This window comes from Oncorhynchus clarkii, chromosome 2, assembly GCF_045791955.1.
Source record: "Oncorhynchus clarkii lewisi isolate Uvic-CL-2024 chromosome 2, UVic_Ocla_1.0, whole genome shotgun sequence".
In the NCBI taxonomy this organism is placed as follows: Eukaryota; Metazoa; Chordata; class Actinopteri; order Salmoniformes; family Salmonidae; genus Oncorhynchus; species Oncorhynchus clarkii.
The window spans coordinates 6609197-6627299 of record NC_092148.1 but is presented as its reverse complement, the minus strand read 5'-3'; the positions used below and the strand labels follow the sequence as shown (position 1 = coordinate 6627299).

Here is an 18103-nt window from a genome sequence, read left to right as displayed (position 1 = left end):
ACCATGCCTCGTAAGCCCTCCTATCTGTAGATGTACAGTACCTACAAGATTCCCAAAACAATATTTTTAACTGTTTTACATGAAACATGTACTGGTTTGACATCTTTTGGCAGGATTATCTTAGCCAACCCCAGTTAAACTTATTGGCCAACTAGTCTCAAGAAAAACATGTCATTCAGCATCTGACAACACATTATCTAGTCATCAATCAAAGAAGAAGACAGATGATTGTAACTCTTTCAATTTCACCTGGTTGTTCGCTATTAAAACACATGTACCAGGAACTGCCATTACTTCCCCAATCCTTTCCTGATGAGCAAATGATGTCAAGCATGTTTTCTTCTAAAGACAGGTGTAGAGGAGGCAGACAGAAACAGTCATACACTGTTATAAATGACCATAGGTCCACAAGTGACTTGGTTGCAATACTGATTCAATGATGGTTAACTGACAGATGGCAGCAATTTTCTGATATCTCTAACATTTAATGTGAATGTTTCACTCCTCTAAAACAGACCTGTGTGTGGAGATATATCTCTCTACTTTCTGGCAAGAGAAACAGATTCTGACAATTAGAACAGTTTCCCACAACCTGCCTGCCTAATGAATAGAATGGAATGGGGATATCTGTCTGTCACTGAACTTAATCATCATAATAACAGGAAAGTCCAACCCAGAGCCAGAAAGTATCACCGAAGTTCATGATCTCACCGCAGTGTCGAGCCTGTTTGACTACTTGATGGAGCAGAAAAATGCTTGGCATTGCTTTTAGGGGGTAAAATTTAGATCGGACCAAAGATTTTTAATTTTGTCATAGGCACAAAGTTCAACAACGGCCCCAATTGATGCTGCATATTAGTCCAAATCTAGAAGGGGTAATATACATGCATTATTTATCTCCATTAAATATTAAAGTGTGGTGAGATACATTAAGAAATATTGCCTTACAGATATTGATTTAAAAAACAGAACACTCCACACACACACACACACACACACACACACACACACACACACACACACACACACACAGGAATGAGGATATTCTAAAAACTCTGTCACGCAAAACTTTGAACCCCAATCCACTTTATAGGCCAATAATATGCGTAACATGATCTAAATGGTGTTTCAAAGTTGTACAGGAAGAAAATAGCAACAAGTGTTCTGAAGTGTATCCAGTCTAGGCCATCAGGCTTCTCTGCCCACTGTGCAGACTAAGAGAGCAGTGCACTGATTCACAACATGTTAACAGATTGCAAAGGAATACCTTACCCATACAATAACAATACACAACAGAGACAAATGAAAAGAGAGAAATGAAAAGAGAATAAAGAAAGAGACAAATTAAAGTATTTCAAAAGCACCTCGTCTTCCCTTCAAAGAAAATAGTTTTTAGGATGGATGATGATACACTGTCAGCAAAACTATTAAAATGATGAAACATTGAGAGATGAAAGATACATTATTTTATATCTATCTTTCTTTTTTTCTTGGTCAATTATTTTGGAAAGCCTGGCTTCCCTTGGCATCCATGAATACACACAACTGATAGGAATTTTAAAAATATATACACTAAACAAAATAACAATTACATTAATATACCAGATGAATTCGAAATTCACTTTGTTTATATTTGACCAAATTAGTTTTATTGAGATAAAAAAAAAAAAAACGTTTTTAAGAATGACCTTGTCAAAATAGCAGCACATAAAGTTTCATACAAAGACACATTGACAACATAAAACACCAATCACAACAATATAAAAACATCAATATACACATTGAGCAGACAAGATGCTTTGGTTGGGGTGTAGTGCATCTACAGGTAGGTGTCAACACATTGAGCAGACAAGATGCTTTGGTTGGGGTGTAGTGCATCTACAGGTAGGTGTCAACACATTGACTGCCACATTCCCCCACTTCATTGTTCAGGTCAACAAGATACAATCATGTGAGATTACACGATAGTTCTGATTGGTCTGCTGGACAACACAAGAACATTTTTGAATTCAAATTATTATATTTTAGAATCAGTCTCCCCATCTTTAGTTGTTTCTGACACAGGATTTGCAGAACTATGAAAGCATATAGTTTTTTGTGTGTGTGTCTTCTCTTGTGTTGAAATGTAGTTTTTTTTAGTTCAGGTCAAGGTAGCTATTTTCGTCTATAAACTTCTATAGAATTTCATCCTATAATCGTTTGTTCCATACACTTGAACTTGACTGAACTGACTGTAAAACACTCTAATCACTAGCATACATGCCTCCCCTTTTTAAACAATCAGCATTCAGAATTAGACCCACCTGTTGCATTGTTAACCGCTAAGCCACAATGGGGTGTGGTATATTGCAAATATACTACGGCTAAGGTCTGTTGTTGAGCATGACTCAACGTGGTTTGCCTTGATACGGCCCTTAGCCGTGGTATATTGTCCATATATCACAAACCCCTGAGGTGCCTTATTGCTATTATAAACTGGTTACCAACGTAATTAGAGCAGTAGAATAAATGTTTTGTCATACCCGTGGTATACAGTATGATATACCACAGCTGTCAGCCAATCAGCATTCAGGGCTTGAACCACCAAGATTATAGTCATAAATTAACAATGCGAAAAAAAAAGTGAATGCGCATTTGATGAAGGTTACTATGGAGTGTCCCGGTGACCTTTTGACTTTCATACCATCTATAGTGGACTTAAAACAAACCAAAAATAATTATGAATATTCTACAGGACAACGTCACAAGAGATACCCTCCTGGAGGTTTTCATTCCAACCCTAGTTGTAACTAACCTGATTTATCTTATAAACCAGTGAATTATTAGAATCAGGTGTGCTAGATTAAGGTTGGAATGAAAAGCTACAGGATAGTAGTTCTCCAGGAACAGGGTTGGAGAGCCCTCTTCTAATGAGACTATGGTGCATTGTTTTATGGAGAATAGTTGTGTGTTGATAGGTTTGATGAATCAGCTCTGTTAGCAGGACTAATTGAGCCCATAATGTGGCCAATATAGGAGAGATATGTTGTCATATCAAGAAAAAAGCATTAATGTATACCATTATGTATATTATTAACTAATTAAAACTCATCGGCCAGTTTATTAGGCACCCCCATCTAGTCCCGGGTTGGATCCCCCTTCGCCTCCACAACAGCCTGACTTCTTTGGGGCATGGATTCTACAAGTCGGAGACATTCCACAGGGATGTTGATCCATGCTGACACAATGGCATCACGCAGTTTCTGCAGATTGGACAGCGGTTCTCCACCGCCACCAGCCTGTACCGTTGACACCAGGCAGGATGGGTCCATGGACTCATGCTGCTTACGATAGTGTAATGTTACAATATGAAAAATAAAATAGTCACCTTTAGTCTTGTTAGTCAACTCTGATGATGAGTCTGAATATGAAAACGTAGGACACTAAATAGGCCTTTCTACTGACTCTGAAAAACACCAAAAGAAAGATGCCCAGGGTCCCTGCTCATCTGCGTGAACATGCCTTAGGCATGCTGCAAAGAAGCATGAGGACTGCAGATGCTTGGGGCCAGGGCAATAAATTGCAATGTCCAAACTGTAAGACGCCTAAGACAGCGCCACAGGGGAGACAGGACGGACAGCTGATCGTCCTCGCAATGGCAGACCACGTGTAACAACACCTGCACAGGATCGGTACATCTGAACATAACACCTGTGGGACAGGTACAGGATGGCAACAACAACTGCCCGAGTTACATCAGAAATGCACAATCCCTCCATCAGTGCTCAGACTGTCCGCAATAGTCTTAGAGAGGCAGGACTGAAGGCTTGTAGGCCTGTTGTAAGGCAGGTCCTCACCAGATATCACCGTCAACAATGTTGCCTTTCGGCACAACTCCACCGTCATTGGACCAGACAGGACTGGAAAAAAGTGTTTTTGGCTCACCAGGTTTTATGGTCGGATTTGCGTCGAAAGAATGAGCGTTACACCGAGGCCTGTACTCCGGAGCGGGATCTATTTGGAGGTGGAGGGTCCGTCATGGTCTGGGGCGGTGTGTCACAGCATCATCGGACTGAGCTTGTTGTCATTGCAGACAATCTCAACGCTGTGCGTTACAGGGAAGACATCCTCCTCCCTCATGTGGTACCCATTCTGCAGGCTCATCATGATCCCTCATCCTCATCCCTCCACCATGACAATGCCACCATCCATACTGCTCGTTCTGTGCGTGATTTTCTGCAAGACAGGAATGTCAGTATTCTGACATGGCCAGCAAAGAGCCCGCATCTCAATCCCTTTGAGCAATTCTGGGACCTGTTGGATCGGAGGGTGAGGACTGGGGACATTCCCCCCAGAAATGTCCAGGAACTTACAGGTGCCTTGGTGGAAGAGTGGGGTAACATCTCACAGCAAGAACTGGCAAATCTGGTGCAGTCCATAAGGAGGAGATGCACTGCAGTACTTAATGCAGCTGGTGGCCACACCAGATACTGACAGTTGCTTTTGATTTTGACCCCCCAATGTTCAGGCACACATTATTCCATTTCTGTTAGTCACATGTCTGTGGAACTTGTTCTGTTTATGTCTCAGTTGTTGAATCGTATTATGTTCATACAAATATTTACACATGTTAAGTTTGCTGAAAATAAACGTAGTTGACAGTGAGAGGACGTTTCTTTTTAGATTAAATAAATAACAAATAATAATACATTATTTATCATTATTAAATATTAAAGAGTGGGGAGACACACTTAGAAACCTTGCCTTAAACATAATGATTTAAAACACAGTACACACACACACACACACACACACACACACACACACACACACACACACACACACACACACACACACACACACACACACACACACACACACACACAGGAATGAGGATATGCTAAAAACTCTGTCACACAAAACTTTGAACAACAATCCGAACTATGAAACTTGAGATCAGGTCAAGGTAGCTATATTCGTCTATAGACTTCTATAGTCTTTCATCCTATAATCGTCTGTTCCATGCACTTCAAATCAAATCAAATCAAATTTATTTATATAGCCCTTCGTACATCAGCTGATATATCAAAGTGCTGTACATAAACCCAGCCTAAAACCCCAAACAGCAAGCAATGCAGGTGTAGAAGCACGGTGGCTAGTAAAAACTCCCTAGAAAGGCCAAAACCTAGGAAGAAACCTAGAGAGGAACCAGGCTATGTGGGGTGGCCAGTCCTCTTCTGGCTGTGCCGGGTGGAGATTATAACAAAACATGGTCAAGATGTTCAAATGTTCATGAATGACCAGCACGGTCGAATAATAATAAGGCAGAATAGTTGAAACTGGAGCAGCAGCACAGTCAGGTGGACTGGGGACAGCAAGGAGTCATCATGTCAGGTATTCCTGGGGCATGGTCCTAGGGCTCAGGTCCTCCGAGAGAGAGAAAGAAAGAGAGAATTAGAGAGAGCATATGTGGGATGGCCAGTCCTCTTCTGGTTGTGCCGGGTGGAGATTATAACAGAACATGGCCAAGATGTTCAAATGTTCATAAATGACCAGCATGGTCGAATAATAATAAGGCAGAACAGTTGAAACTGGAGCAGCAGCACAGCCAGGTGGACTGGGGACAGCAAGGAGTCATCATGTCAGGTAGTCCTGGGGCATGGTCCTAGGGCTCAGGTCCTCCGAGAGAGAGAAAGAGAGAAGGAGAGAATTAGAGAACGCACACTTAGATTCACACAGGACACCGAATAGGACAGGAGAAGTACTCCAGATATAACAAACTGAACTTGAACTTGAACTTGACTTGACCTCGGAGTGTGGTGTCAGAAGAATAACCTCACACTCAACGTCAACAAAACTAAGGAGATGATTGTGGACTTCAGGAAACAGCAGAGGGAACACCCCCCTATCCACGTCGATGGAACAGTAGTGGAGAGGGTAGCAAGTTTTAAGTTCCTCGGCATACACATCACAGACAAACTGAATTGGTCCACTCACACAGACAGCATTGTGAAGAAGGCGCAGCAGCGCCTCTTCAACCTCAGAAGGCTGAAGAAATTCGGCTTGTCACCAAAAGCACTCACAAACTTCTACAGATGCACAATCGAGAGCATCCTGTCGGGCTGTATCACCGCCTGGTACGGCAACTGCTCCGATGTCACAGGAAGGCCATAAAGATCATCAAGGACATCAACCACCCGAGCCACTGCCTGTTCACCCCGCTATCATCCAGAAGGCGAGGTCAGTACAGGTGCATCAAAGCTGGGACCGAGAGACTGAAAAACAGCTTCTATCTCAAGGCCATCAGACTGTTAAACAGCCACCACTAACATTGAGTGGCTGCTGCCAACACACTGACACTGACTCAACTCCAGCCACTTTAATAATGGGAATTGATGGGAAATGATGTAAATATATCACTAGCCACTTTAAACAATACTACCTTATATAATGTTACTTACCCTACATTATTCATCTCATATGCATACGTATATACTGTACTCTATATCATCGACTGTATTCTTATGTAATACATGTATCACTAGCCACTTTAACTATGCCACTTTGTTTACATACTCATCTCATATGTATATACTGTACTCGATACCATCTACTGTATCTTGCCTATGCTGCTCTGTACCATCACTCATTCATATATCCTTATGTACATATTCTTTATCCCCTTACACTGTGTACAAGACAGTAGTTTTGGAATTGTTAGTTAGATTACTTGTTATTACTGCATTGTCGGAACTAGAAGCACAAGCATTTCGCTACACTCGCATTAACATCTGCTAACCATGTGTATGTGACAAATAACGTTTTATTTGATTTGATTTGAACTTGACTGAACTGACTGTAAAATGTGTGCATATATTTCTCTTGTATACAGGGGTGAGAGGATTTGTCAGGACTCTGAGAACGGTTTTGAACATCCAGTTTGGTCTGAGTTAATTACTTCCCTTGGTGTTGGCTGCTTTTTCAGCCCTTCAATGCTTCTTCCTAATGGCTTACTTGTTCTGTTTGAGAACCGGACGTGGAGGAAGGAAGAGGAAATGAAAGTGATTCCAGACCCATCCTTTCTCTCCATCCTCCTCTCTTCTAAATCAGCTGCTCCAGAGACCATAAAAGACCTTCTGCTCGTGATATAAAACATAATTCTGCTAGTTTCATTTTCTTTTTCAATCATCCAGGCTGTATCACAACCGGCCGTGATTGGGAGTCCCATAAAATAAATAAATAAATACAATATGTGGATGAGATAGTTGGATAGGCTATTTACAGATGGGCTATGTGCAGGTGCAATGATCTGTGAGCTGCTCTGACAGCTGGTGCTTGAAGTTAGTGAGGGAGATATGAGTCTCCAGCTTCAGCGATTTTTGCAGTTCGTTCCAGTCATTGGCAGCAGAGAACTGGAAGGAGAGGCGGACAAAGAAGGAATTGGCTTTGGGGGTGACCAGTGAAATATACCTGCTGGAGCGCGTGCTATGGTTGGGTGCTATAGAGTGCTATGGTGACCACTGAACTGAGATAAGGCGCGGCTTTACCTAGCAAAGACTTGTAGATGACCTGGAGCCAGTGGGTTTGGCGACGAGTACGAAGCGAGGGCCAGCCAACGAGAGCGTACAGTTTGCAGTGGTGGATAGTATATGGGGCTTGGGTGACAAAATGGATTGCACTGTGATAGACTGCATCCAATTTGTTGAGTAGAGTGTTGGAGGCTATTTTGTAAATGACATCGCCAAAGTCGAGCATCGGTAGGGTAGTCAGTTTTAGGAGGGTATGTTTGGCAGCATGAGTGAAGGATGCTTTGTTGTGAAATAGGAAGCCGATTCTAGATTTAATTTTGGATTGGATATGCTTAATGCGGGTCTGGAAGGAGAGTTTACAGTCTAACCAGACACCTAGGTATTTGTAGTTGTCCACATATTCTAGGTCAGAACGGACCAGAGTAGTGATGCTGGATGGGCGGGCAGGTGCGGGCAGCAATCGGTTGAAGAGCATGCATTTTGTTTTACTTGCAATTAAGAGCAATTGAAGGCCACGGAAGGAGAGTTGTATGGCATTGAAGCTCGTCTGGAGGTTAGTTAGCACAGGGTCCAAAGAAGGGCCAGAAGAATACAGAATGGTGTTGTCTGCGTAGAGGTGGATCAGGGAATCACCAACAGCAAGAGCGACATCATTGATGTATACATAGAAGAGAGTTGGCCCGAGAATTGAACCCTGTGGCACCCCCGTAGAGACTGCCAGAGGTCTGGACAATAGGCCCTCCGATTTGACACACGGAACTCTACCAGAGAAGTAGTTGGTGAACCAGCCGAGGCAGTCATTTGAGAAGCCAAGGCTGTTTAGTCTGCCGATAAGAATGTGGTGATTGACAGAGTCGAAAGCCTTGATGAAGACGGCTGCACAGTACTGTCTTTTATCGATGGTGGTTATAATATAATTTAGGACGTTGAGCGTGGCTGAGGTGCACCCATGACCAGCTCGGAAACCAGATTGCATAGTGGAGAAGGTACGGTGGGATTAGAAATGGTCGGTGATCTGTTAATTAAATTGGATTTCAAAGATTTTTGAAGGGAAGGATGGATATAGGTCTATAACAGTTTGGGTCTAGATTGTCTCCCAATTTGAAGTGGGCGATGACCGCGGCAGCTTTCCAATCTTTGGGAATCTCAGACAATATGAAAGTGAGGTTGAATAGGCTAGTAATAGGGGTTGCAACAATGTTGGCAGATACTTTTAGAAAGAGAGGTTCCAGAATGTCTATCCCAGCTGATTTGTATGGGTCCAGATTTTGCAGCTCTTTAAGAACATCAGCTATCTGGATTTGGGTGAAGGAGAAATGGGGAGGCTTGGGCGAGTTGCTGTGGGGGGGTGCAGGGCAGTTGACCGGGGTAGGGGTAGCCAGATGGAAAGCACGGCCAGCTGTAGAAAAATGCTTACTTGGGGAGGAGGCCTCTAATGTTAACATGCATGAAACCAAAGCTTTTAAGTCAACAAATGAATGCGCCTGGGGAATGGGAGTGGAGCTAGGCACTGCTGGGCCTGGATTAACCTCTACATCACCAGAGGAACAGAGGAGGAGTAGGAGAAGGGTACGGCTAAAGGCTATAAGAGCTGGTCGTCTAGTACGTTCGGAACAGTGAGTAAAAGGAGCAGGTTTCTGGGCGCGATTGAATAGATTCAAGGCATAATGTATAGACAAAGGTATGGTAGGGTTTGAATAAAGTGGAGGTGAATCTAGGCATAGAGTGACAATGAGAGAGATATTGTCACTTTAAACATAATTTAAACCAGGTGATGTCACCTCATGTGTGGGAGGCGGAACTGAAGGGTTAGCTAAGGCACATTTAGCAGGGCTAGAGGTTCTACAGTGAAATAAGAGAATAATCACTAACCAGAACAGCAATGGACAAGGCATAATGCCATTAGGGAGAGACATGCGTAGCCGAGTGATCATAGGGGTCCAGTGAGTAGTTAAGCTGGCTGGAGACACGGTGATTCAGACAGCTAGTGCGCCGGGGCTAGCAAGTAGCACAAGGGCTTTAGAGGTACGTCGCGACGGAAGAGGTCTGTTGTAGCCTCCTCGTGCGGTAACATCGGCAGACCAGCAGACCAGCATCGGCAGACCAGCCGTGATGGATTGGTAGGGTTCCGCCTGGTCCAATTGGAAAATAGGTATAGTGGCCCAAGAAATTGGCCGATGGACCTATTCAGCTACCAGTCCGATATTCCCTAGACAACTAGCGGACCGCAGCTAGCAGGCTAGCATATGGGCATTCAGGGGACATCGCGACGGAGGGGCCTGTTGCAAAAAGAACACTCGGCAGATTATGTCGGTAGTCAAGACGTGATGGATTAGCAGGGCTTCGTGTAGTAATAGGGGTCCAGGAAAATTGGCAAAAATAGATATTGTAGCCCAAGGAGTAGAGCACACTTCTGTCTATTTGAGCTGGTCATTCATTATGTGTTGGTAATCCTGTCGTATAGTAAAATGCATAAGCGTTGCTCTCCACTTTCTGGAATTCGAGGATGATAGCTAAGGAGGTGGAGAAACACTGAATTGAAGTTCAGTGAATTGAAGTTCACTGAATTGAATTGAAGTTCAGTTTATAAACATTGAGAAAAAACGTATCTTAACAGCTGATCAGGCCGTTGATTGTGGCTGTGCAAAGTTGCTGGATGTTGGCGAGAAGTGGAGCATGCTTTTGTACACGCTGATCCAGAGCATTCCAAACATGCTCAATGGGAAACATGTCAGGTGAGTATGCAGGCCATGGAAGAACTGGAACATTTTGAGCTTCCAAGAATTGTGTACAGATCCTTGTGACATTATCATGCTGAAACATGAGGTGAAGGCGGTGGATGAATGGCACGACAATGGTCCTCAGGATCTCGTCACGGTATTTCTGTGCATTCAAATTGCCATCAATAAAAATGCAATTGTGTTCGTTGTCTGCTTATTCCTGCCCATACTATAACCCCAGTGCCACCATGCCGCACTCTAATTACAATGTTGACATCAGCAAACCGCTCACCCACACAACGCCATACTGGCCGGTATAGTTGAAAGCGAGATTTATCTGTGAAGATCACACTTCTCCAGCGGACCAGTGGCCATTGAAGGTGAGCATTTTTCCCACATAAGTCAGGTACATTCCCAAACTGCAGTCAGGTCAAGTCCCTGGTGAGAACGACAAGCACACAGATGAGCTTCCCTGAGACGGTTTCTGACAGTTTGTGCAGAAATTATTTTGTTGTGCAAACCCACAGTTTCATCAACTCTTGGGACCAACACTTTACATGTTGCGTTTTTCTGTTGTTCAGTATATATACACTGAAAACTTGTCATAAACACCTACTGTACATCATTTGAAATGTTGCGCAGGTTGTGCTTTGTGATGCCTTGAGGGTCCAATACAGGGGGATACATTTACTCAGATTAGTGATTCTGGTGTGAATATACAGTAGTGAAGCAGTAGTCAAGCTAACATTTTAGACTCTATAATAAACTATAATGTAGCATTGTTCACGGTTTAACAACTATAATTAAAAAAATCACACATCATTTCTTTAAGATTTGCAACCATCCCATTGCAGTATCATCCACATTACACTAAATGCAAATAGCAAAAATGCATATAATTTTTGCACCATTTAAATCGATGTCTGTTCCTTAAATTAGCTCGGATTTACTGGGACTAAGACAATGTTTCAAGGAAACACAGACTTATTCTGTAAAACAAAGACAATACATGTTTTTCCTACTTTCATTCTATCTCACCAAAACTAGTTAAGCAGCTTTGACTGTTGAACCATCCATATACTGTATAAGCCCCATCTATCAAACTGTCTAATCTAGACCATCCATATACTGTATAAACCACATCTATCAAACTGTCTAATCTAGACCATCCATATACTGTATAAACCACATCTATCAAACTGTCTAATCTAGACCATCCATATACTGTATAAACCCCATCTATCAAACTGTCTAATCTAGACCATCCATATACTGTATAAACCCCATCTATCAAACTGTCTAATCTAGACCATCCATATACTGTATAAACCCCATCTATCAAACTGTCTAATCTAGACCATCCATATACTGTATAAACCCCATCTATCAAACTGTCTAATCTAGACCATCCATGTACTGTATAAACCACATCTATCAAACTGTCTAATCTAGACCATCCACACAGTCTGTGATTCGTAAAAAAGTTGTGTCCCTCCCCACCACTTGTTTTGGTATACAGCTGAACATTGAACAGCTTCCCAAATCTCAGACTTTAGCTTTAACTAAAACACTATGCAGCCCCATATTGTCACAATTATATGGTGTTGGTATGATATGTATTATGATTCTCCTGATTCTACACTTATTGTGGTTATATACTGTGATTTTATTGTGATTCGATGTTCCAAACATTGCTCACTATATGTCTGTGGCAGAGAGACTAGAAATCATGAGAAAGTAATGGAAGTAACATTTCCTCCAAATATGTGCTTCTTATTTCAAATGAAAACGTTGAACTTTCTATGAAGGAAATAAGAGTTTTAGTGCAGACAGCCAACTAACTCAAAAATAATAGTTTGATATTGTTGATGCGATACGACATGATATATTGTGGAAAATAATATCCCGATATGTAACTATCCATTTTTCCCCTTGTTTACTATTGAATAGGCGTTTCAACAGTCTTGCTGTTATAAATGTAGTTCCTTATTGACACCATTGAGGTAGGGTTTGTTAAGATGACAGATTAGTTTATCGTAGCTTCTGGCCACTACTGTATGTATTGTCTTATTAAAAGGAATACAAGGAAATATAATGATTAAAGATATGCTTTTTATTAAAATGTCCAGAAGCAGATGTAGCAGAAAAGGATCAACAAATAACAAAAGCAGAGTGTATAAAATAGTGAAGGTGAAACACCCTGAAACACTATTATCTCCCCATAATATTTGATTGTTCCATTAATCAAAGATATAACTCATCCTTTAAATCCCATATGATTCTTTCCTTTATTGTGATAAAATGTGATAACAACGCATGTTGACCCAAGCTGACAGGACTGTTTGAATATTCCTATCCGATGGATGCTTCATGAGAATTTGAACTGAATGAATTTGAATGTTAAGAAATATTTTTGTACTGCTTCAAGTGAGGAATCACCTCAAAAGTACTTCCAAAGTACTCAAAACATTCCAATTCAATCAGTGAAATAAAAGTGAAATAACAAACAGATAGTGAAATAAAAACTGTTCTGTCAGCGTCTGTCAAACATCCGTCAGTTTCCTGGTCAGTTTCCTGGACCCAGATTAAGTTTACTCCTGGACTAAAAAGCATGTTGAATGGAGAATCTCCATTGAAAGTAACTAGTCCAGGATTAGGCTTAATCTGTATCTGGGATACCATCCCAAAGAGCAAGACATACTTTTTTCCCCTAATAAATAGGAGTTACTGTTTCCAGTGCTGTTCCCAGAGTACTGTTTCCAGCCCCTTCCATGTCCACAAATCCCCAGTGGGCTCCGATGGAGGTGATTCCAGCACCGTTGAAGCGACCGCTGAGGATCCTCAGCTCATTGCCCATGTTGGATGGGTAGAAGTTGAAGGAGACCTGGTTGGGCAGGCCGGCTGACAGAGTGCGCCCCATGTTGGTGGTTAACACCAGGTAGCAGATGTAGTCTGCTGGGTTGTACTTCCCAGACACCTCAACGATGGCCTCATCATTAAACAGCTCCATCTCCTGCTTTTCACTCCCTTTGTTACCGAACACAGGAGACCAGGTGTTGCCGTATTTCAGCTGGAACCTAAAACAGAGGAAGCTTTTCTCGTTGGTTGTGTTTTGATAAGGCACATTCAGACCGAGACAGCAGGTAGCGTCAGAGAATATCAAGGAATTACATTTTACATTGTACTCTGGGTTAGATACGATAACAATATTGTTTGGTCATAAACTGAATATGTAATAAACACAACAAATAAAGAAAGAAAGAAAGAAAGAAAGAAAGAGTGTTTGTTGGATAGTGTAGTTGGACTAAGTCATGGTGAATGTTGGGTAGTGTAGTTGGAATGAGTCAGTAGCGTGTGTTGGGTAGTGTAGTTGGACTGAGTCAGTGGTGTCTGTTCATGGGTCAGAGTCTGCTCACCCGCTGATGTAGTTGTTGCTGTTGTAGTTGTAGTAGTAGTAGTAGTAGTAGTAGTAGTAGTTGTTGTTGGTCTCCCACACTCTGACTCCCGTAATGCGCCCCTCACCGTAGGAAGCAAATGGGGTGCCACCTCCCTGACCCACCGCAGAGGAATACGAGTAGGGGTCTTTGATGGCTAAAATAACATGGCCAATATGTTTACTATATTTACTATATTAATAATACATATTTATATATACATCATTTTATTTTTACCAACACATTTCTGAAAGATCTTTATATCACGAATAAAGTGCAGATGAATTAACTGAAGTACATTCTGCAATGATTTAATCCATCAGTTTATGTCTCAAAGAAGAACTCCTAAGTCTAACTGAAAAGACAAGTTGGTGAAAGCACAAAAGCTATTATTTAATCATTATAATTCAGAATTGTATTTTTATAACTCACGCAAAGCCAAGCAGCCAGCCAAGAACATTGTGACAACCAGGATTAAGAACATTCTGCAAAAGTGAGGCATCAACACTTAAGACCTTTAATTTCAGTCAATTTTACTCTCATTCCATTTCACTTTAAATGGTAAAACTTGAAATAATGTAGTTAATAATGTTTTTCATAGTAGTTTGTCAAAACAAATAAGTAACTTTACCTGTCAGGTCAGTGTTTCCTAGGAGGGTGTCACGTTCTGACCTCTATTTCTGTTGTTTTGTATTTATTTAGTATGGTCAGGGCGTGAGTTGGGTGGGCAGTCTATGTTTGTTTTTCTATGTTTTGGGGCATTTCTATGTTTTCGGCCTAGTATGGTTCTCAATCAGAGGCAGGTGTCATTAGTTGTCTCTGATTGAGAATCATACTTAGGTAGCCTGGGTTTCACTGTGTGTTGGTGGGTGATCTGTTCCTGTCACTGTGTTTGGTGTCACAGGATAGGACTGTTTTGCGTTTTCACATTTCTTGTTTTTGTTAGTTTGTTCATGTGTAGCGATTTATTAAAACATGAATAACCACCACGCTGCGCTTTGGTCCGCTTCTCTTCCTCCTACAGACGAACGCCCTTACAGAATCACCCACCTACCAAGGACCAAGCGGCGTGGTAAACAGAGGCTGCAGCAACAGCAGCAGCAGGAGAAGCGACTGGTGCAACAGGAGCAACAGCAGCAGCAGCAAAGGCAGCAGCAGGAGGAGCAACAGCAGCAGCAGGAGAAGCGACTGGTGCAGCAGGAGCAACAGCAGCAGCAGCAGAAGCAGCAGTGGGAGAGGCTGCACTACTTGGAGAGATGGACTTGGGAGGAGATTCTAGACGGGAAAGGACCCTGGGCAGAGCCAGGAGAATATTGCCGCCCCAAGGCCGAGCTGGAGGCAGCAAAAGCAGAGAGGCGGCATTATGAGGAACTAGCACGGCAGAGCGGATGGAAGCCCGAGAGTCACCCCCAAAAATTTCTTGGGGGGGGGGCACAGGGGGAGTGTGGCAGAGTCAGGAGTCAGACCTGAGCCAACTCCCCCCGTTTATCGTGAGGAGCCGGGGAGGAGCTCAGAACCAGAGCTGGTGTTGGAGGTGAGCGAAGCAGAGACTGTGAAGGAGTTAATGGGGAAATTGGAGGAGAGTGATATGAGGGACTTGCTGGTTTGGTGCATGAGGCACGACATTCGCCCGACGGAGCGTGTCAGGGATTTAATGGCACCGGGGTCAGCTCTCCATACTCATCCTGAGGTGCGTGCGAGGGGTCTGGTGAAGACTGTGCCAGCCTCACGCACCAGGCCTCCTGTGCATCTCCCTAGCCTTGCACGTCCTGTGCCATCTCAGCACTACAGTGCTCCTAGCAGTGCTAACTGTGGCGGGCGTGGTGCTGGTCAGGCACCGTGTTATGCAGTTGTGCGCACGGTGTCCCCAGTACGCGTGCTTAGCCCGGTGCGCTACATCCCAGCTCCCCACATCTGCCGGGCTAGGGTGAAGATCCAGCCAGGGCGGTTGGTGCCAGCCCTGCTCTCAAGATCTCCAGTACGCCTTCACGGCCCGGTCTATCCGTCACCACCTCCACACCCCAGCCCTCCGGTAGCAGCTCCCCGCACAAGGCTTCCTGTGCGTGTCCTCGGCCCAGTACCACCAGTGCCAGCACCACGCATCAGGCCTACAGTGCGCCTCGCCTGTCCAGCACTGCCGGAGCCTCCCGCCTGTCCGGCGCCATCTGAGCTTCCCGTCTGCCCAGCGCCATCTGAGCTTCCCGTCTGCCCAGCGCCATCTGAGCTTTCCGTCTGCCCAGCGACGCCAGCGCCGCCCGTCTGCCCAGCGCCGCCAGCGCCGCCCGTCTGCCCAGCGCCGCCAGCGCCGCCCGTCTGCCCAGCGCCGCCCGTCTGCCCAGCGCCGCCAGCGCCGCCCGTCTGCCCAACGCCGCCAGCGCCGCCCGTCTGCCCAGCGCCGCCAGTGCCGCCCGTCTGCCCAGCGCCGCCAGTGCCGCCCGTCTGCCCAGCGCCGCCAGTGCCGCCCGTCTGCCCAGCGCCGCCAGTGCCGCCCGTCAGCCAGGGGCCGCCAGTGCCGCCCGTCAGCCAGGGGCCGCCAGTGCCGCCAGTCAGCCAGGGGCCGCCAGTGCCGCCAGTCAGCCAGGGGCCGCCAGTGCCGCCAGTCAGCCAGGGGCCGCCAGTGCCGCCAGTCAGCCAGGGGCCGCCAGTGCCGCCAGTCAGCCAGGGGCCGCCAGTGCAGCTGCCTCTCTGTCCAGAGCAGCTGTCGCCCCTCTGTCCCAAGCTGCTGCCGCCCCTCTGTCCCGAGCAGCTGTCCCTCTGTCCCGAGCAGCTGTCCCTCTGTCCCGAGCAGCTGTCCCTCTGTCCCGAGCAGCTGCCCCTCTGTCCCGAGCAGCTGCCCCTCTGTCCCGAGCAGCTGCCCCTCTGTCCCGAGCAGCTGCCGCCCCTCTGTCCCGAGCAGCTGCCGCCCCTCTGTCCCGAGCTGCTATCGCCCCTCTGTCCCGAGCTGCTATCGCCCCTCGGTCCCGAGCTGCTATCGCCCCTCTGTCCCGAGCAGTTGTCCCTCTGTCCCGAGCAGTTGTCCCTCTGTCCCGAGCAGCTGCTTCACCTCTGTCCCGAGCTGCCCCTCTGTCCCGAGCAGCCCCTCTGTCCAGTGGGGTCATTGAGAGGGGTGGTCATGGTGAGTAAGCCAGGGAGGCGGACAATAAGGCGGACTAAGACAATGGTGAAGTGGGGTCCGCGTCCCGCGCCAGAGCCGCCACCGCGGACAGACGCCCACCCAGACCCTCCCCTATAGGTCAAGGTTTTGCGGCCGGAGTCCGCACCTTTGGGGGGGGGTACTGTCACGTTCTGACCTCTATTTCTGTTGTTTTGTATTTATTTAGTATGGTCAGGGCGTGAGTTGGGTGGGCAGTCTATGTTTGTTTTTCTATGTTTTGGGGCATTTCTATGTTTTCGGCCTAGTATGGTTCTCAATCAGAGGCAGGTGTCATTAGTTGTCTCTGATTGAGAATCATACTTAGGTAGCCTGGGTTTCACTGTGTGTTGGTGGGTGATCTGTTCCTGTCACTGTGTTTGGTGTCACAGGATAGGACTGTTTTGCGTTTTCACATTTCTTGTTTTTGTTAGTTTGTTCATGTGTAGCGATTTATTAAAACATGAATAACCACCACGCTGCGCTTTGGTCCGCTTCTCTTCCTCCTACAGACGAACGCCCTTACAGAGGGAAAATAAAATAACCTTTTGAATTGTGATGTAACTAACAACAAACCATTCTTGAATGTGAAATGTTATAAAACAGCTCTAAAAAGTTGAACCTACTCTTGTTTACTACAATCACTCTTGCAGTGCTAAGCTACTGTCACATTAAAAATAATGTCAGATCATTGAATTTAAATTTTGTGGCAAAAGGGCCAAAATATTTGTGCCCCAGTACCAAGAAATAATGAGTATTAACTTCATAACATTTCCCACACCAGTATTATGTATTAAATACAAGTGCACATTTTCAATTTAGTTAGTTGTGTAGTTACCCACAGTGCTATCTTGAGATGTGTGTGAAAACCTGTGAAAGCTTCTTGTCTCTCTGTCTCTGCCAGGTCCTTCTAGTCTACTGCTTCCTCTAAGAACTGCATTTATACCTGCTGAACATTCCATCAGCTCTAGATGGAAGGAGCATGACAAAGAACACCTTTAGTCAATCACTATTGAGAAGTCAGACATTGTTTACTAATTGGTCGAGGCTACTTTGGGAGGGAGTATCAAGGAAGTGCTATAAGGAAATAATAATTGTGTTCTTTTGAATTGTAACTAATTAATGATCTGAAATAGGGATTAAAAAAATATACAATCGAACAACCGAACAAATAAAAGAATGTACCAAAATTGTATGAATGTGTGCGAAAATCGCTCAAAATCAGTCTCCCAATCTTCAGTTGTTTTATTACACCAAGAGGAACTCCTTCCCTTTAAACATTAACATGCTGAAAAAGACGTGTGGATCTTG

General features: G+C 44.6%; 1 protein-coding gene across 2 annotated transcripts; it reads right to left on the bottom strand.

Moving 5' to 3' along the window:
• Positions 1-12320: 12320 nt before the first annotated feature.
• LOC139378975 (zymogen granule membrane protein 16-like) lies at positions 12321-17704 on the bottom strand. 2 transcript variants are annotated; one of them, XM_071121644.1, is made up of 5 exons: positions 17635-17704; positions 14294-14311; positions 14095-14147; positions 13645-13819; positions 12321-13305 (listed from the first exon to the last, which is right to left on the bottom strand). In XM_071121644.1, exons 3-5 carry the CDS (start codon positions 14144-14146, stop codon positions 12939-12941), a joined length of 594 nt encoding a protein of 197 aa, XP_070977745.1. In that variant the 5' UTR covers position 14147; positions 14294-14311; positions 17635-17704; the 3' UTR covers positions 12321-12938. The 2 variants fall into 2 exon arrangements, with proteins under 2 accessions (XP_070977745.1, XP_070977736.1); XM_071121635.1 differs by lacking the exons at positions 14294-14311; positions 17635-17704 and having other exon boundaries at positions 12847-13305; positions 14095-14164.
• Between the last annotated feature and the right edge of the window lie 399 nt (positions 17705-18103).

Excerpts from the sequence above, each read along its gene's own strand:
- LOC139378975 (XM_071121635.1), bottom strand. The coding sequence starts at position 14,164 with ATGCCTCACTTTTGCAGAATGTTCTTAATCCTGGTTGTCACAATGTTC. Across the intron at positions 13,820-14,094 it reads GGCTGGCTGCTTGGCTTTGC|CCATCAAAGACCCCTACTCG; the intron begins GTGAGTTATAAA and ends ATGTTATTTTAG. Across the intron at positions 13,306-13,644 it reads AGCAACAACTACATCAGCGG|GTTCCAGCTGAAATACGGCA; the intron begins GTGAGCAGACTC and ends CCTCTGTTTTAG.